Source organism: Cynocephalus volans, chromosome 10, assembly GCF_027409185.1.
Source record: "Cynocephalus volans isolate mCynVol1 chromosome 10, mCynVol1.pri, whole genome shotgun sequence".
Classification (NCBI taxonomy): Eukaryota; Metazoa; Chordata; class Mammalia; order Dermoptera; family Cynocephalidae; genus Cynocephalus; species Cynocephalus volans.
Genome location: NC_084469.1, coordinates 108,612,501 through 108,633,254, shown reverse-complemented (window position 1 = coordinate 108,633,254; position 20,754 = coordinate 108,612,501). Strand labels below are relative to the sequence as shown.

The 20,754-nt window shown below is 43.2% G+C and overlaps 1 protein-coding gene across 1 annotated transcript; it reads right to left on the bottom strand.

Annotated features, from left to right (window-relative positions):
• Positions 1-10,757: 10,757 nt before the first annotated feature.
• LOC134387664 (olfactory receptor 1361-like) lies at positions 10,758-11,717 on the bottom strand. The gene has a single exon (XM_063110063.1). The coding sequence runs from the start codon at positions 11,715-11,717 to the stop codon at positions 10,758-10,760; it is 960 nt and encodes a 319-aa protein (XP_062966133.1).
• Between the last annotated feature and the right edge of the window lie 9,037 nt (positions 11,718-20,754).

Sequence of the window (20,754 nt, the reverse complement as noted above, 5' to 3'; positions counted from 1 at the left end):
CATGGTCACCCAGCTTGTGAGTGACCCAGCTGATTCTAGAAAAGAGCTGGCAAGAGGTCCTAAGACTCCCCACTATGCTTTCACCCCCCTTCTCGTTTTCTTGTCTGCCTCAGGCTAGGTCATCAGAGGTTAGCTCCCTCCACCTCCACGGTCACCCAGAGACCCTGGGACCAGCTTCACTGCAGGTGGTGTGGCTAATTGCAGGCCTAACACCACCGGCTCTGGAAAGGGATCCCTCCCACAGGAGAAGTCTGCTTGCTCCACGGCCTAGTAGGGCAGATCCTTGTCCCAGGAATGGCCTCCTGCTCAGGGAGTTCCCAGAGGTGGAATCTGATGCTGAGGAGGAGAGAAGGGGGCTAGAAACGGTGTTAGAGCCAAGTCGCATCCCTCCTCCGCATCAGGGCCTTTTGTGTCCCCTGCCCTGCAGTCTTGGGAATGGATTTATGTCCTCTCTGTGTATCTGCTAAAAGGACATCCCAGGGGTCCTGGGCTGGGCTGGGCAGGTCATTTGGGGTTCCTGGCCCCCGGAAGCCCTGGCCCAGCTGTCCAGACTGTGAGGCCTGGGCCATGAGGCAGGTGGTGGCTGCCGATTATAGCTCGGAAGGAGTGAGCTCTTCTCCTGCACTATTACTCTCCAACTGGGGGCTTCTGAAGATGGGGTAGGGGGAGGCAGGGCTCCCATCACCATCCCGGCCATCTCACAGTCACGGGACTCAGGGTCATTATCGAGTACCTACTACATGCCATGTGCTGTGCAGGTTTTAGGGGCATGACTCAGCCTAGTGGGGCAAGACTACCAATAACTGGAAATGATGATGAATACATTACAACAGGCAGAGTATGAGTTAATTACAACAGGCAACGGTTGGGCTCCCCTACAAACAGATCCTGAGACAAGAACTCGAGGGCAAGTAGTTTATTTGGGAGATGAGCCTGTGAGACACGAGTAGGGGTGGGAAAGTGAGACAGGGAAGGGAAGGCAGTCAGGAAACTGGGTGCGGGGCGTCATGAAGCCAGGTACCACGCGGACAGCCAGGTCGCAGTCCCACTGGGAACCTCTGGGAGGCAGCAGAGAGCACACTCTTTGGAATTGTCCCAGCGGAGGGGCGTGGGAGCTGGGTTATCTATCCCCTGATCTCCAATGTCATCGGTTGATGGCGGCTCCTGGGGCCGTGTTGCTACACCAGCACTGCTGGCCTGGCCTTGTATGGGCCATGTCACCTTCGGCAGCTGGAGAAAGCCTTCCTCACCCTTCAGCAGGGAGACACAGGTGCTGGGAGAAGGGAGCCCTGGGACCTAGGCAAGCCGGGAGAGTGTGGGCTAAACATGTTAAAGGAATGTATCATGTGGGCACCTGACTAGTCTAGGGTGGAAGCCAGTGAAGGCTTCTCTGAGGAGGTGGCCATTGAGGTGGTGTCTGAAAGGTGGGGTGGCGGTGGCAGAGCATATGAAAAGTCGCAGGTGGGAGGGACAGAGCAGGTGGGCGTGTCTGCCTTGAGTGCAGAGGCGGGGGTGGATTGCGGTGGGTGATGAGGCTGCAGAAATGAAACAACAGAGAAGATCCCCCCAACGTATCTTGTGGAGTTTGAAGCAGAGACCGAGGGGATGGAGTGAATTTACAGATAGAAAAGTGAAAAGATGTTCCTAGCTTGTGCCCTATGGAGTCTTGTTCACTGAATAATAATATGACAAGTGTGATGAGAAAAATGGCCCTGGCTAAGGATGGTCCAGATATGTTGCATCGCATGCCAGGCATTGTGCCAAGCAGGGCATGTGCAGGGTTGGGGGAAAGGGGGGCTTTCGACCCTTCACCCAGAACCTGAGCAGTGTGTACACGGAGGCCCCCAGCAGCAAAATTGCTCACCCACGGTCACACAGCTGGCAGGTGACAATGCCAGGATTTGAGCTGGAGTCTGTCTGATTTCTGGGGACCCTCAAACCACCAGTGCCCCTGTCTTGCTGCTCCATTTATTGAGAATTACCTGGATAGAGCTGCTGGCCAGTTAGCTCAGTTGGTTAGAGGGTGAGGCTGATAACACCAGGGTCTGGAGTTTGATCCCTGTACCGGCCAGCAAAAAAAAAGAAAGAAAAAAAATAATTACCCGGCAAGTTAGTGTGGGAGGAAAGAGCAAAAGACCCCATGTGGCCTTTCAAAGTCTCTGAGGCACACTCTAAGGGAACCATGTATGTTAGGGAGCTTGCCCACGAATTCCAAAAAACAGACATAACCACGAGCTTGGCAGCATTGTCATGATAATTAAAAATAATTATAGTTAACACTGACATGGCCTCAATGTGCCAGTGCTGTTCTAAATGCCTTGCATATACAAAGTCACTTAATTTTCACAATGACTCTGTGAGATGGGAGCTATGACTATTCCTGTTTTACAGAAGGAGAAAATGAGGCACAGAAAGGCAAAGTAACTTGCTCAAGGCCACACAGACAAGAAGGGGCAGAGTTGAGATTGGAACCCACGCTGCCTGACTCCAGAGTCTACACACTGAATCACTAAACTATACCCTGAGCACCTCCTCTACTTGACCTCCTGCCTGAGTTACCCTCACCCGCCACAGTCCATTGGGTGTGAGAATTGGAGAACGATTCTCCATAAGTCCCTCATATCTCTGCATACCTCACAGGCAGGGGCGTGGGAAGTTTTTGTCGCAGCTATCTTTTCAAGGAAGTTTGTTTAGCAAACAGCCTTGGAAGATAGAATTTCTTCCAGTGGAGAAGAGGGCAGGTTTGTTGGTTGTTCATATAGTAAAGATAATGTCTCCCTCTGACATAAATAGGGCAGGTTTGTTTGCAGTCCACTACAGAAGATTGGGATTTCTAAGCTTGGAGTTCCTCAGCAGCTGTGGGACAAATCCCATGTAGGACTTGGGAGGAACTGGCATGAACACAAAGCTCATACTGTGTGTTGTGCCACGAGTAATAAAGTCTTTTGTCTCTGATCCTGAGTCTCGTGTCTTCTGCCTGCATTCATGAAACCATGGCAGGTTAAATAGGCAGCTTGCAAGCAGGATAAAATCTCAGACCCTTCACCTGACACCTGCTAGCTCTCTCTGGGATACCAGAGGTCACTAAGTTGTCTCTCTTGGGATCCTGGATTTGGCCTATTTGACTTTGTGCAGAATGGGGCAGAGAAGAGTTAATAGTGTCAAGGTGTGAAATGTCAACCTTAAAGGACAGCATTAAAGCTTTAACTCTTCGTGGCCCAGATCATTTTTTGTTGGTGTTGTTCTTTCTTTCTTTCTTTCTTTCTTTCTTTCTTTCTTTCTTTCTTTCTTTCTTTCTTTCTTTCTTTCTTTCTTTCTTTCTTTCTTTCTTTCTTTCTTTCTTCCTTCCTTCCTTCCTTCCTTCCTTCCTTCCTTCCTTCCTTCCTTCCTTCCTTCCTTCCTTCCTATCTTTCTTTCTTTCTATTTATTTTTTGGTGTCTGGCCAGTTCGGGGATCTGAACCTGTGACCTTGGTATTACAAGGTTGTGCTCTAACCAACTAAGCTAACCAGCCAGCTCCAGATGGTTTTTTATGGTGTGAGGCTTTCCTGTGCACTGTAGAATGCTGAGCAGCATCTCAGGTCCTAAAGGCCTGTAGTATCCCACCCCCAGTCATGACAACCAAAAATGTTTCCAGACATTGCCAAGTGTCCCCTGGTGGCCAGGCTGAATTGTCCGCCTTGATGAGAACCACTCCTTTAAGGAAAGACCAAGATTTTGGCCACCTAGCAAAGCTGCCTTCTTTGGCTTAGGGAGTCTATTTTTCTGAGAAATTCCTCTACCCTTCCAAATTATATGGAAATTATTCTTAAAATACCCTCAGTATGAACATTAGTGTACTGGAATTTCTGGGATTTTAATTTAATTCAATTTTTATTTTTGGCCATAAAACAAATCTTGCTACATTTAAAAAAGACTGAGATTATAGAAAATATGTTCTCCGACCACAATAACAGAAGGAAATTTAGAAAATTCACAAATGTGTGGAAATTAAACAACACTCTCCTAAATAAACAATGGGTAAAAAGAAGAATCATGGGGAAATTAGAGAGAACTTTGAGATAAAGATCAAATGGCAACATATCAAAATTTATAGGATGCAGGGCTCATGTAGTGCTTAGAGGAAAACTTATCCTTCTAAACACCTGTGTTAGAAATAAGAAAAATCTCAAATCAGTAATGTACACTTCTGCTTTAAGAAAATAGAAAAAGAGCAAACTAAACCAATCTGGTATTTTGAATGAATGAAGGAATGACAAAATTAAGAACAAAATTGTATATCTATGTTCAGAGCAGCATTATTCATAATAGCCAAAAGGTGGGAGCAGCCCAAACATCTACCTATGAGTGAATGGATAAACACAATGTGGTGTATTCACACAACAGAATACAACAGGAAACTCTGACATATGCTATAAGATGCATGAACCTGGAGGACATTGTGATAAGTGAAAAAGCCAGTCACAAAAAGACAAATACTGTAGGATTTCACCTATATGAGGTCCCTAGAGTCGTCAAATTCATAGACATGAAGTAGCCAGGGGCTGGAGGTGGGGGAACAGGGAGTGAGTGTTTAATGGGGACAGAGCTTCAGTTTTGCAAGATACGAAGAGTTCCGAAGATAGGTGGCGGTGATGGCTGCACAACACTGTGAATGTACTTAATACCACTGAACTTCACACTTAAAAATGGTCAAGATGGTAAGTTTTATGCTATGTGTGTTTGATGACAATTTAAAAAAGTAACAACAATGATAACTAAAAGTATTTATTGAACACTTACTATGTGCCAGGCACTGAGCAAGTGTCTTGATGCATTATCTCAGGGTTTGCAAACTTCAGTCATTCCCACATCCCCTGGAACTTTCCATCCATGTCTTACTTTGGGTTTCCCCAAAAGTAAACCCTGAAACAAGGATTTGTGAGAGGTGGTCCCAGGAAACAGGATGAGGGAGTGGGGAAAGGAGAAAGGAGGTGAGATATACTCACGAGTGGGCAACTGCGGCTCGATTCCACTTGGGATCTTCTGAGTGACTGAGTAGAAGACACCTGAGTCATTCCACTGAAGGGTCAGGAGGCTGGGGGTCGTAGCCCACCAACTCTTGACACTCATTGGTTGATGGCTACCTTTTGGACATTAACATCCTAGCACTTTTGGTGTCTGCCCCATGTGGGGTCAAGAACATTCCATGTTGGAAGTTGGTGTGTATGAAAACTGCCTGCAGGTGAACCATGGGGTGGGCTGAAGGAATGGGGGAAGGGGCCATCAACAGCATTTGCTAAGGCATATCTGTGTTCCAAAAGTGCTATCATTAAAAAAGAGGAGAGAGAGAGGGGGGGGGAAGGGGAGGGGGAGGGGAAAGGGAGGGGGAAAAGAAAAAGAAAAAAATTAATTTACTGTAAAAAAAACCCTCAAATAGTGTCTTTAGCCTTGTCCTTAGTGCAGGCTTTTGGTAGTAGCTGTGGTTTACTTAATACACATTTAAATAAAATATGGGTATTCATTTAACATTGCAAATAGTCTTGCTTGCTAGTATACATGCACCACATTATCTCATTTAATCCTCCCAACATCCTTGGGCTTTAGGTGTTATTGTCTTTATTTTACATGTGGGAACACTGACTGTCCCAAGACTACACAAGAAGAATGTAGCAGAAGCACACTTTGGCAAATGCTAGCTCTGTACCAATTCTATTCTTTCCCTCTTCTGAAGCATACAGAATTGTGATCTTGCAGCTACATTTACATTTTCCAGCCTCCCGGGCAGTGAGGCTAGATTGGTGGCTAAGTTCTTATCAATGGAATATGAATGTAAGTTATGTGTGCATCATCTGGGTGAAGCCTCTAAGACAGTAGATCTACCCCCTCCATGCTCTGTGTTTTCCCTATTTGCAAACTGGAATATGTACATACCTATGACCCAGCTTGCAGATGAGGCAATACCTTAGGAATTGGTGGAGAAGTGAAATGGAAGAAACTTGGGTCTTTAAATGATTGCAGAGACCCAACAGAGTTGCATGCTGACCTGGAACTAGAGAGCTAAATAAACTTTTGTCTTGTTTGAAATATTGCATTTTGTACCTCTCTCTTCTTTTTACTGGAGCTTAGACTTTTGTCCTAACAAATATAATAATCAGTTCCAGAAGTGGGGTGCCACCATAAATATAGATGGCACTCACTTAATGGCTGACTTGTGAGGACACAGGTATTTCAGGCAGGAGAGTGGGGTGCCTTCCTTAAGCCAATGAAAAACATTTGGCAAAACTATAATCCTAGAGAACTAGGAAGATAGCTCAAGTGATAAGTGAGGCTGCATCTCTTGATGAAGTGATTAGAAAGAGAAACAATATTGCTGTGACTTGGTTGCTCCTTGCTGCTTTTAGCAAAATATTACGAGAAAGATATGGACTTGATGGGCAAGAATCTGGCCAATTTGCAAGCAGACATGGAAGAGTCCACAGATTAGAGTCCTCAAAAAGTTGGAGAAGTCACCTGACCCTGATGTCTCTAATAGTGGTGAGTAAGGCCATCGCCTTCTCACCTAACACTTTTGTTTCAAATGACCTCAAGTAGACACCATTAACATGGTACAGAGATCTGGGTAAACCAAGGAATGTAAAAACCATGTCTAGGAAAGAACTTTCAGTGCGGTTACTAAGTATTTTAGAGAATTGTCTTGAGATCGTGAGCCCAGCCTGTGTCTGTTTCAGCCTTAAGACCACACTCAGGTCCCTAATTTGCACCAAAGGAATCAGGCTATGACAACTATAGAGTCCTCAAGCAGGGAATCCCCATTAAAACTCATACCAGATGACACCATGGGAAATAATGGACAGAGAGGAACATTCTAGGTGGTAAAATCAGAGACCATAGTGAGCAATAGATGATAGAGTTTCCCTGAGAACCAACCAGAGTGCAACCAAAGGATTCATTCCACTCTATAAGCAGGGAGTTTTTATTTATTTATTTATTTGTTTGTTTGTTTATTCATTCATTCATTCATTCATTTATTTGCTGAAAGGGAAATTTATTTAATGTAAATGTGTACATTAACAAAAAAGAAAGATCTCAAATCAACAATCACCTCTGCACCTTAAGAAACTAGAAAACGAAGAGCAAACTAAGCCCAGACCTAGCAAAGGAAGTAAATAATAAAAATTAAAGTATAGGTGAAAGAAATAGAAAATAGGAAAATGAAAAAAGAAAATCAATGAAACTAAAAGTTGATACTTTTATGAAATCTTCAAAACTGATAAACCTTTCCCTACATGGACTAAGAAAAAAAGAGAGAAGACTCAAATAAGTAAAGTCAGAAATGAAAAAGGGGTCATTAAAACCGAATTTACAGAAATCAAAAGGGTTATAAGGGAATACTATGAATAATTGTTGGTCAACAAATTAGATCATCTAGATGAAGTGAATAAATTCCTAGAAACTCTGATCAAGACTGAATTATTAAAAAACAGAGAGTTTGAACAGAACTATAGCTAGTAAGATGAATGATTATAATTTTCCAGATTCCTGATGCAGGAGTCCCTAGAGGATTTATTGCAGGGCTGGTGATGTGGTGGTGAACCCAAGCAGGAAGTTTTAAAAATAAATCTGGCCCAGCAAGATTTAATCATTTCTAAGACCTCGCAACTGGTCTAATATTGCACTTTGGGTGAGGAGAAGGCCAGATAAATGGACTTTTAGTTTACAAATTATTGGATCATGAGAGAAACATTCAGACCTGCTTGATTTTGGACCTTTAGCTGGGTGCATTCACAGGATGGGATTTTAGGTTGCCTTCTTCAGGGAGGGGTAGAAATGCATTATGGTGGGAAGAAGCACATTCTCATGTACTTGGTGGATAAAGGGACGGAATATGGATGGCTAAATCTCCACAGAATCCATTCCCTCCTTCTGCAATAACAGAATCACAGCCCAGCAACATAGCTGACCACCTAAATTGCATTTCTTGGCCTCCTTTGCAGGCAGATGTAACCCAGTATGGAATGTGAGGAGCGAGGTGTGGAATTTCTAAATAGTGGGCTCTGCCCCACCCCTGCCTGCAACCAGGCAAGCAACGGAGCACACCTGGGGTCTTGCGTCAGGGGCCATGGGCCACTGCTCCTGCCTGCAAGAACATCTTAGAATGTGTTTATTAGCCATGTGTGTTTCTTTGGGATCTGTGACCTGTCTACTCATGTCCTTCACCAAATTTCTGTTAAGATTTTTCTAATTAATTGTTGAATTCTTTATGCATTAAGGACGTTAATCTTTGTGTGCTAAATTTATTCCTTATCAATTGACTTTAAATTCAATTCGTGATGTTTTCCTTTGTATGTTGAGAAAATAATTTTCTGTCTAACCACTAAATTAAAAAAAGGTAAATAAATAGATAAAATATTCAATGCCAAAATTTAAAAAAAAGTGGGCTCAGTCTCCTGTGCTCTCTAATTATTTTTTGTAATCCAGAGTTCACAGCTTTAATCTTATAGACAAGAATAACGTCCTGGGAAATGAGTAAGAGACAAGACATAGGAAACTTAGACCTCTGAGTGTCTGAATGGGGCAGATCCATTCACTGGTCTAGGACTCTGTCGTTACATGAGAGAGAAAGTTCCACCTTGCTTGAGTCAATACTCCACTAGAGTTCTTTTATTTTCTTTGTAGTAAATGTTATGGGTTGAATTATGTCCTCCTCTCCCAAAATCTCATGTTGAAGTCCTAACCCCCAATATCTCAGAATGTGGCCTTTTTTGGAAATAGGATAGTTAAGAAGAGATCATACTGGAATAAGGTGAGCCCTTAATCCAATGAGATTGGTGTTTTTATAAAAAGGGGGGCATTTGGAGATAGACACACACAGAGAGAGAATACCATGTGAAGATGAAGGTAGAGAACAACTAGCTGAGAAACACCAAAGATTGCCAGCAAACCACCAGAACCTAGGAGAGAGGCATGGAACAATTCTTTCTCACAACCTCAGAAGAAACCCACCCTGCCAACATCTTGACCTCAGACTTCTAGCCTCTGACAATACATTTCTGTTGTTTAAACCATCTAGTTTAAGCTAAGTTGAACTAACATGGAAATTAGTACCAGAAGTGGGGTGCTGCCATTGCAAAATATGAAAAATTGGTTACATAAGCTTAGTGGTCTGGTTGTGAGGACACACATATTTCAGATCGGAAAGCATGTGACCCTTGTTATGACAAAGAACAACATTTGATAAGACTATCATCTGTGACAACCCAAAAGGTAGACCATGTGTCTACTGATCATGTGTTTCTAGAATGATTAGAAAAAGCAAGAATGTTACTGTAAGTTGGATGCTCCTTGCTGCTTTTAGTGAAGAATTACAAGAAATAGATGATCTTAGACAAGAATTGGCACCTTTCAGAGTCAGTAACATCACAAGATTGGAAGAGCCAATATCTTCCTGTCTCCCAAACAGTAGAAGTAGGGCTCTTGTCTCCTACCCAAGGCTATTGTTTTAGGTGGCCTTGGGGTAGCCTTTATTAACTGAGAGTGACAAAGATGGGTGGAGTTCAAGGAAGCAAATTAAACAGACATAAGAACTCTGGCTAGAAAAGAACATTGAATGTTGTTTCTAGCAGTGGAACCAGCCAGAGGCAACTAGACCAGATGCCTACTAAGTTTTTTGAAGGAACTATGTTGTCAAGGAAACAGAGTCCAGTCTGCAAAAACTTATGACTTTTGAGCCTTTGCCTTTTGAGTTTCTTTGTGATAACAGCTTAACGTGAACCTTAACCCAGAGTGGGACTTGAATCCTGGTTTCTCTGGTTTCCAGAGCACTTCTTTTTAACCCTTAAGAGTTCTTCAGGCTAGAGTATAATCTCCACAAGATCAGGGATTTTGTTTGCTCTCTCCTGTATCCTCAGCCCTTAAAAGAATGCCTAAGTAGTAATAGATGCTCAATAAATAGTTGTTGGAAGAATGAAGTAAATTAGTCCCCACTTATCCATGGCAGATACATTCCAAGACCCCCAGTAGATGCCTGAAACTTCAGAGAGTACTGAATCGAACTACTGTCAATCAGAACACATTGCCATTCATTTCTTCCATCTACAAATTTCATGTCTTTCCCACCTTAACAAAGGATGTATTATGCACTGTGACGGGAACTTTTGCAGTTTAAGATGCAACAGCAAAATTAGCATGAATTTCTTTTTCTTCTTTACAATTTCATAGATAGAAGATTTATTCTTACCGTAGACCTTAGCAACCTCAGCATACTTTTTTCTCTCTTTCCTTATTAAGTCAAGAACTTTCACTTTTTCACTTAAAAGAAGCACTTTCTGGCATCTCTGGCATATCCCAATTGCCAGCATCATTCCACTTGCACTTGGGGGCAAATAATTATGAAGTCAAATAAGGATTAGTTGAACACAGTCATTGCTATACCATCAAAGTCGATCTGATGACCAAGAAGGTGGGTATGTATACAGAGTGGATATTATGGACAAAGGATTCACCTCCTGAGTGGCACGGGATTTCATCACAGTACTCAGAACAGTGGCGCAATTTAAAACTTATGAATTGTTTATTTGTTAATCGTTATTTATTAATTGTTTATTTCTGGAATCATAAAATTATTAGTTATTAATGGTTTATTTCTGGAATTTCCCATTTAATATTTTCAGAGCATGGTTGACCGCGGGTACCTGAATCTGCAGAAAGCGAAATCGTGGATGGGGGGGACAACAAATGAACTGAAAGCAATATAAAGGAGTTGTTTAAGATTGGGACTCAATTCTGTGGCCACCCAATGAAAACTGGCTTCCTGCTGAGAAGGGCCCCCAGAGCACCCTTCATGTCACTGTTGCGCAGGCTGTAGATGAAGGGGTTCAGCATGGGGGTGACCACGGTGTACATCACTGCAGCAGCTGTGTCCTTCTGGGCCGTGTGGGAGGACATGGGGCTGAAATAAACCCCGATGAGCGTCCCGTAGAACAGGGACACCACAGAGAGGTGAGAGCCACAGGTGGAGAAAGCCTTCCGCTTCCCTCCCGCAGATGGGATCCTTAACACAGCAGCAAAGATGCGCGTGTAGGAGACCAAGATGCCCACGAAGGGGGCGATGATCGGCAGGGCGCCCACGGTGTACACCACCACGTGGTTGAGAAACGTGTCCGAGCAGGCCAGCTGCAGCAGAGGGCTGAGATCACAGAAGAAATGCGGGATGCGGTTGCAGGTGCAGAACGAGACGCGGGTCAGTAAGACCGTGTGGGTCAAGGCGTTCCCGAAGGCAGCGGTCCAGGACGCCACCACCAGCAGGCCGCAGAGCTGTGGCGTCACAGACGTGGTGTAGTGCAGAGGGTGACAGATGGCCGCATAGCGGTCGTAGGCCATGGCGGTCAGCAGGAAGCTGTCGACGCCCGCGAACCAGATGAAAAAGAACATCTGGGTCAGGCAGCCGGCGTAAGGGATCCCTTTGCGTCCTGCCACGTGATTGGATAGCATCTTGGGGACGGTCGTGGAGGTGAAGCAGATGTCCACGAAGGCCAGGTTGGCCAGGAAGAAGTACATGGGGGTGTGGAGCCGGTCGTCGGTGGCGATGGCCAGAACGATGAGCAGGTTCCCAAGCCCCGTGACTAGGTACATGCTCAGGAAGAGCGTGAACAGCAGCTGCTGTCGCTTGGGATCCTCCGAGAGGCCCAGGAGCAGGAACTCGGAGACCCGGGTGAGATTTGCACCTTCTATGGCCATCCTGGATCAATCAGAAAGGAAACCGGGGAGCTGTCCGCGGTCCTGGCCAAGGCCAGCTCTCCATTGCCCTTTGTGGGTTCAGACATTCAGCAGCAATTAACCCCACTCTCACCTGCAATAGGATTTCCCTTCTCCCCTGTTTGCCACATCATTCTCACCAGTAAACATATTGGGGCAGACACCGTTCATCCCCCACAGTCCACCTGCAGGATGTCACCTGCAGCTTGGTGGACAGCTCTTGAGCACACCGACCATTTCTTGCCATTATCACCTGTATTTCTAGCCCTGAGGGTTTCATCTAGCCACAGAGGTAAGCTCAACCTGCACACAGGGGTAATGTGAAAGTCCTGGGAGATGACACCCCTAGGAGTGACCCCTGGCCAGCGAGGGACAGGGCTTGTTGAATGAATTCCTGATGTCCTCTCTCGTGACTGGGAGAGTTCTGGGGGGTGTTCTGCTGAACTTGCTTTGGGGAGAATCCGAACTAAGAAGCACGGATGCTAAAATTTCTTCCACCTTTGAAGGAATCCCTTCTTCATCTCAACTGCCCCATCCAACTACTGCCCTTTATCTCTTCTCTATTGGACCTCAACACTTCTCAAAAACGTTGCCTGTCCTTGCATGTTAAAAGCAACCATGACCTCCTATTGCTTTAATCCAGGACTAATATCCAGCCAGTATGCGACAGCACAATTGTCCCATTGCTGAAGTCCAAAAATATTTGGCAGAGGCTGGCAAATGTCCTTATAGTAAAATTAATTAATAAAAACTACAATGTAAACTCAATCTTTCAAGCTAATTGCTGTTGAATGTTGCAATGACCTTAGCTACATGGGCAACAGCTGAGAAACACTTGCAGAACTATCTGCCAATTTGGCTCGTGTCACTGTGAGCAGTGTGGCTGTGTGCTAATGAAATGCTCTGCAAAATCGGAGAGGTATCAGTTTCTCATTATCTTCAAATTTCAAGGTTGGTTCTGGTTTTAAACAGTTAAGATTTACTTTGATTTTTATTATTTGTGCATGGTATTTTTTTGTGTAAGTTGTAAGTGTGAGATGTTTTGATAATTGTAAGTTCAAGAGTTTATGATAAAACCTAAAAAAGGAAACATCTGAAAAGAAAAGAAAAGCTTGGATAAGCTTCCTAATGTTTCTATTAAATATCAGTGAACAGTGCTCTGCTGTATTTGTGGGAGAACAGAGAAGAAATGATGTTCGTAATGAACTGTAGCCCTGGAATATCCAGTTCTTGTAGAAATCAGAGAAACCTGACACAGCTTTGTAATGTAGGACTCACTGTAAAATATGCAAATAATTTGTATTTTTGTCATAACAGACAAAATTTTTAAAACAAATATATGGGTAGCTTATGGTAATAGGTGTTATAAATATTAAATATAAATCCTGCTCAAAAGCCGTTCATTAGAAGTTGAAAATAATGTTGCAATGACCATGGGAGTGTGGATACCACTTTGAGATAGTGAGTGATTTTATCTCCTTTGGATGCATCCTCAGAGGTGGGACTGCTTAAAAAAGGTGGGAAACCCTGCTGTTTGTAACAACATGGAGAATCCTGGAGAAATTATGCTAAGTGAAACAAGCCAGAAACAGAAAGACAAATACTGCATGATCTCACTTATATGGGGAACCCAAAAAGTCAAACTCATAAAAACAGAGTAGCATAATGGTTATCAGGGGCTGGACAGAGGGAATAGGGATATGTTGGTCAAAGTGTACGAACTTGCAGTTATAAGTTGAATAAGTTCTGGAGATCTAAGGTACAGTATGGTGACTGTAGTTAATAATAATGGAATAATAATGTATTGTATACTTAAAATTTGTTCAAAGAGTAGATCTTAAGTATTCTCAGCATAAACCAAAAAAAAAAAAAAAAAAAAAGCTAACTATGTGAGTGATGGACATGTTAATTAGCTTGACTGTGGTCATTATCTCACAATGTAGACATACAATGATTACAATGTAATCATCACATTGTATGCCTTAAATATATACAATTTTTATTTGTCAATCCTACCTTGGTAAAGCTGGAAAAAAAGAAGTTGAAAATCTAATACTTAAATGTTTTATCTGAATGACAATCATGTTTTGTTGTTTTGGTGTCAAGTAGAGAAAATTTGCAATAGTCAATGAGGAAACACTTAAAAAAATCATTATTCATTTTCACATTATAAAGCATTTGGATAATAAAAAGTTACAGGAAAAAATTGTTTTAAGTAAAGGTATGTTGGTAAAGCAGACAGAACAATTAGAAAGTAATATAAGAATTTATCACTCTAATATATGTTTAAAAGTAATTGAGACTTTTCAGATAAGAAATATTTAATAGAACTTCAAAAAAAGTAGGATTGATAAGGGCATGATTTTGCCATTCAGACTCATGGACTCGCTTGTGGCAAAACCCATTCACTGAAAAGAAAAAATAACTTTGCAGAAAACTACAGTGTCTAGAATTTCAACCATTATCAATGAAGTTTAGCAGTGTCACTAGAAAGGTTACTGTAATTTATTTAAAAAGTGAAATTCAAGGCTTCAGTTTTAAGATTTGTTGTTGACCACACAAGGCTGTATGATTTATTTCAGAATGACACCTGAAATATGATCTGAAAAAAGTAAAAAAATATAGTTAAATATATTAAACCTAACATGTGGTCAAAAGGTGTTTGTGATGCTTTAGTGGACTTTTAAAACTGACATTTCAATGAAAAACATTTCTGTGAAAACCTTGGATTTTGTACAGATGTAAAGTAAATTTGGAGTTTCAGGCAAAATTTACAAAACTTTCTGCATATTTTAATTTGATATCACTCAATTCTCTTTGTTCAGTTATTTTTGGATGATTCAAAAAAGGTGTAACTCAAATAAACCACTTTAAACCTCTTTATCAAAACTTTATATTTGCCATCATGCATCCAATAATCATGGAGAAAATGAACCAGATGTACCTAAAGTGCTGAGAATTGAAATTATGAAAATTGGAGGAGTATTTGGTACCTGAGGGGCTGGAGCTATCAAAGCAGCTTAGAAATCATGTCAAGCCTTGTCAATTTTTCTCAACAAAAATTGTGAGAAAGGAGTAACTAAGAGTTTAGAAAATAAAGTTTTGGGGTTTTTTTGAGATTTGTCTTTAATAAATGCATTTCTAACAGGGATATCAATACTTTCCTTGGATTTATAAGAAAATATTTTAGTTAGTGAAGCTAACAATAATGTATCAAATTATACATGACAATATGTAGCAAATCATACATAAAAAGTGGACACATGGGCCGGCCCCGTGGCTCACTCGGAGAGTGCTGTGCTGGTAGCGCTGAGGCCAAGGGTTCGGATCCTATATAGGGATGGCTGGTGCGCTCACTGGCTGAGCGTGGTGCTGACCACACCGTACAGAGGGTTGCGATCCCCTTACCGGTCCAAAAAAAAAAAAAAAAAAAAAATGGACACATAAAAATAAATTAAGAGAGTGATGAAACAGAATTGTAATTGTAAGGTATTATAGAAATAAAAAAAATGTGATATGCCATTTGAAAACCAACAGCATAAATATCAATCCCGGGGTGGGTAGAGAATCTATTAGGGAGTCTACTAAATTTTACAAAAATGTTTGTTGTTTGATGACGAAGTAAAAAAATAAATTTATTGAATTCTAGAAGTTGGTCAAAGGATATCTGTGAAGCGCTATGAAACAAATATTACTAAAATTAGGCCAATCAAATATATATGACAATTAAACAATTGCTGGGACTTGATCAGTGGGTGCGGTGTCGAATATACAAAAATCTCAGCCAGTATTATGAGAACTTTGCTTTTAATTATAATTCTGTTAGTTCAGTAGAAGCTGAGAGAAGACTCAACACCTTGAACAATATTATTGATGTTAAGAAATATCTCAATTTGTTTTGAGGGTGCAAGAGACCTGGGGTCTGTCACCTTGAATCCATCAGTAAATGGCAGCTCCATTCTCCTGGTTGTTTACACTCAAAACCTCGGAGTCACCCTCATCTGCCTCTCTTACATCCACATGGAAGCCTCCAGCAAAGCCTGGTGACTCCACCCCCAAAATATATTTGAGCATCCAAACAGATCTCACTACCTTTTCTACTCCCGTCCTGTCCCAAGACCCTGTCTTCACCACCTGGACCTTGCTGTTGTCACCTGACTGGTTTGCCTACTTCTACTTTTTGCCCCATGATGGTCTAGTCTCCACATGACAATGGGGAAGTCCTTTAAAACCACAGATCCATTTTCATTAACCCTTTGTTCAAAGACTTCCATTGTAGAAAACTCCAAAGTCCATCACTTTACCTGTAACACCCTATCAGAATGCCCACCCTCCACCTGATCTCTGATTTTATCTTCTACTCTCCCCTGTGCATATTCTGATGTTTTTGTTGTTCCTTGAACAAGCCAGGCATGCTCCTGCCTCAGGGCCTTTGCACGTGCTGTTCCTTCTACTCTTTTCCACACAATTTTGCATTCCTCTTCTGACATGTACCATAACATCTCCACTAAGCATGCAGGAGAAGCTCTCATGAAGGTAAATTAGATCTTCTCCTCCACATAGAACCCTCCCTATAATGTTTAGAATATAATTACAAATTCTGCAAAGTCTGGCCTCTGCAGACCTCCCCAATCTCAACTCATATCACTGTCCCCCAGCCACACAGGTCTCTTGGTTTAAGATTGATCCTGCTTCGGGACTTTTGCACCTGCTATTTTTTCTGCCCAGAATGCTCTTCTCTCAGGGCTTCTCTCCAGCTTTCAAGACACACCTCAAATTCTTCCTTCTTTCATAGCTCATCCTATAGTGGCTTCTTGGTCATCCTCCTAGGACTTGTGTTATGTGGACCTTCTCCCTGGGCCCCTTTGCCCACTGTCTGTTTCTCTCCTCCCTGCCCAGGAAGTCTACACTCCCTGTCTCACTTCCTTGTTAATTCATCAACTACTTCAGCAGATATGAACAAGCAAACCACAGAAGAGACACCCCCATGCCTCTAATGGCCATTCTACAAATTAAAAGATGCTCAACCTCATTAATAACTAGGAACTGGAAATCACAATGAGATGCCATTTCACATGGACCAGATTGGCCAAAATTAGAACGTCTGACACCACCAAGAACTGGTCTGGCCATGAAGCAACAGAAATGCTCACATGCATCAGGGAGGCCTGCTGATTGGTATGAACACCTTGCTGGGCAATTTGGCAGTATCTGATGAAGTCGTGTGTGCTGTATGGCCCAGCAATCCTAGCACAGAGGAATTCTCTCGAAGATGCCCGGGGAGGCACGTTCAAGAGTGTTTGGAAAGGAGAAATGCCCATCTACAGTAGGTGCACACATCAAATGTGATACTCCTACTTGGTGGATGTTTATATGGTCATAGAAATGGAAGAAGAGTGGAGCGGCTTGCCCCAACCTGCATGAATCTCAAAAACATAATGCTGGGCAGAAGAAAAGCAATCATAGAAGGAATTGCACAGAATAACGCCACGTATATAAAACTTAAAATCATGCAACACAATTCTACAGATTGTTCATGGATGCATCCTTTGTGGTCAAGGTAAAAAATGTGCATAGGAATGATAAATGTGAAAGAATTCAGGGTGTTGGTTACATTGAAGGGAGAGACAGACAGGTGATAAATAGACAGATAAATGATAGACAGATAATAGATAAGGGATAGATGATAGATTAGGTAGATGGTAGATGGTAGATGATAGATAAGAATGGAAGTGAGGAGGGGTACACGAGACATCAGTGCTACATGAGATGTTTTTCCTTTGATCAGGTGATGAAGCCACCTGCAAGCTGTGCTCCACCTTCCCCCCCCCCCACACTGTGGTTCCACAGAACTCACTAGGAGAGGGCTGGATGGGTAAATCACAGATTCCATCACCATTCTCTGGTCAAGGTCACCATGTCCTTTGATCTCTGAACCTCAGGGTCCAGACACCTCTTGGGTGCCCCTCCCCCTTGCTGGGCTTGCCCAGCCTCCCACAGACTCTAAATCAAACCCAGCTCAGCATCTATCCCTAATTCTGCCTTTCCCTCTGCACCCCAGCTTAGCTGACCATTGAGACACCCAGGACAGAGATGCGAGTGGCAGCCGGGTCTCCTGCCCCACTCACTGCATCCTGATGACTTTACCTGGCCCCCTCCATCATCCTGACTCTTCTTCTCTCCAGCTCCTCACAAGATCCTGATCGTGTCACTCTGAGACTCCCAGACCTGCCCCTTTGCTCGAGGCTCCAGGCTTGCTCTTGTAGTTTAGTCTACACAATGGCCACCATAGGGGGGAAATGACCTGCCTCTCTCTTGCTTAAAACCTTGCACTGGCTCCCTATCACCCTGCTACTGATAGTTAACATTTATTTGTCCTTATTGTGTACCAGGCACCATGACCAGGAATTCAACATGCTTCATCTTTCTGAACGCTCTAAGGCAGGGACTCTTACCTCCATTTATAGGATGAGGCAGTTTGCAGAGAATAATCAACTACCCAGTATCTCACAGTCTCTCTTGCTTCAAAGCTCTTAAAACTGCTGTCCAGGACCCAGAAGCTGGAACCTCTTAGAAGAGATTCCCGTTTCATTTTACAGACAAGCTCACAGAGGCTCAGACAGGCAGAGTCACTTCCCCAAAATCACACAGCAGGCTTGGCTGGAGACCCCACAGCCCCTGTGTGCTGTTTTCTTTCTCTGCCTGGCCTCTCTCTCTCTCTCTCCCCCCACTCACCTATGGGAGGTATCCCTTTGGCTGTTGAGATGTATGGCAGGAGGTGGGCCAGCTCTTCTTGGGAAAGTATCCTGAACTATGTGAGATGTGGAGACAAGTCTTTGGCCCCACAGGAGGGAGCATTAGGACTTGGCAGAGCACAGTTTACCCCTCTAGGCTCAGACCTTGAGCTCAGTCCCTTGTGTCTTATTAGGGTACCTGCTAATTGTCTGCTCTACTCTGTCCCTTCTGGGTCTTCCTCTTTGGGGAGGAGGGCCACCTAAGCTCATTCAGGGTTTTTTTCCTCTACTCCTACTGAGCCAGTGTGGTGGGGACTCTGGGCCACTATGGGAGACCTCCCTGTAGAGTGTGGTCCCAATAGAAATCCCCCAACTCTGCTAGGACCTGCCCAAACACTGGGGTAAGTCCCCATTGCTGGGAGCAATGGTCTCTTAACCTTAATTTTAAAAATAGAGGTGAGATTCACATAACATAAAATTAACAGTTTTAAAATGAAAAGTTCAGAGGTGTTTAGTACATTCACACAGTTGTGCAACCATCACCTTTATCTAGTTCTGGAACATTATCACCTCAAAAGGAAATCCTATACCCGTTAACAATTACTCAGCATTCCCACCTCTCCCAGCCCCTGGCTACCACGAATCTGCTTTCTGTCTCTAGGGATTTGCCGTTCTGGACATTTCATATCCAGGATTATACAATATATGCCTTTTGTGTCGGGCTTCTCTCACTCAGCACAATGATTCTGAGGTTCATCCAGGTTGTAGATACAACAGAACTTCACTGCTTTACGTGAGACTGTGAACATAACTTTCCATCTTGAAAGCCTTCCTGCTTGCTACAACCTTTGTGTGAACCCTGCCCACAGAAGTTGCACAGTGACTAGGGGTAAGGTAGTTAGAACAATAGTAGAAACGCCTGATGACTATACAGAAGGGATGTAACGATTAAGCACTGGTATGGTTACAGCCGGTCTGGCTACCTGCATCACAAGACCACCAAAAACAGTAATCATTGTCATAAGTAGTGACATTGGCTTGTTTCTTAGTAACTGCTTCATAGCTTTTTCCACTGCGTTGTGTGAACTGCCTGTATGAACGTGGCTCAACCAGGGGATGGTGCAGAGAAACTTTGCGGATGCTCCTGGGTCGTTGCCTGCCCTATCCAGTACCCTGTAAGTGAATCACTCTCCTAATTAAAAGTCTTTACCTTACTGCATGGAAGTTTCTGCTTTGTTTTTCAGTCTCAAGACACTTTCTCAGTTTGGTGGGTGTTTCGTCTGTGCTCCACCTTCAGACACTGTATATGGCTGAGTAATATTTCGTTGTGTGGATGTTCTATAGCTTGTTTATTTGCTCATCCATTGATGGACATTTGGGTTGTTTTCATCTCTTGGGTACTGTGAATAGTGCTGCTGTGAACACTGGCATACAAGTATCTGTTTGAGGCTCTGTTATCAGTTTCTTTGGGTATATCCCTAGGAGCAGAATTGCTGGGTCATGTGGCAATTCTGTGCTTGACCTTTCGAGTTTAACAGTTTAATTGCCAAACTCTTTTCCGTGGTGGCAACACCATCTTACACTCCCACCTGCAGTGCACAGCGCTCCAATTTCTCCATGTCCTCATGAACACTTGTTCTTGTCTGTATTTTTACCACCTTTGTGGGTGTGAAGTGATATCTCATTGTGGTTTTGATTTGCCTTTCTCGGATGGCTAATGGTGTTGAACATCTTTTCATTTTCCAAACATTTCTGACCTTGTATGGACACCGAATTGACAAGGGGTGGACTCGCGATGGTTAATTCTAGATGTCAACTTGATTCCATTAAGGAGTTCCTAGAAATGTGGTAAAGCTATCTTTTTGGGCATGTCCATGAGAATGTTTCCAGAAGAGATTAGTATGTGGGCCTGAGTGGACTAGGTGGGAAAGATGTACCTTCAATAGAAGTGGGAACCATCCAGTCTGCTGGGTGCCCAGAGAGAACAAAAATCGGAGGAAAAGGACAATCACTGTCTCCATCTTCGGGAGCTGGGATCCACTCTTCTCTTCTGTTTGTGGACATCAGAACTTGAGACACTTCAGCTTTTGCGTTCAGGACTTACACCGACAGCACCATCAGCTGTCCTGGTTCTGAGGCCTTCAAACTGGACTGAGCCATGCTTCTGGCATCCAGTTTGCAGATGGGCTATCGTGGGACTCCTCAGCCTTCACAATTGCATGAGTCAATTCCCTTAATAAATCCCCTCTCTTATATTTATATACATATCCCACTGGTTCTGTCTT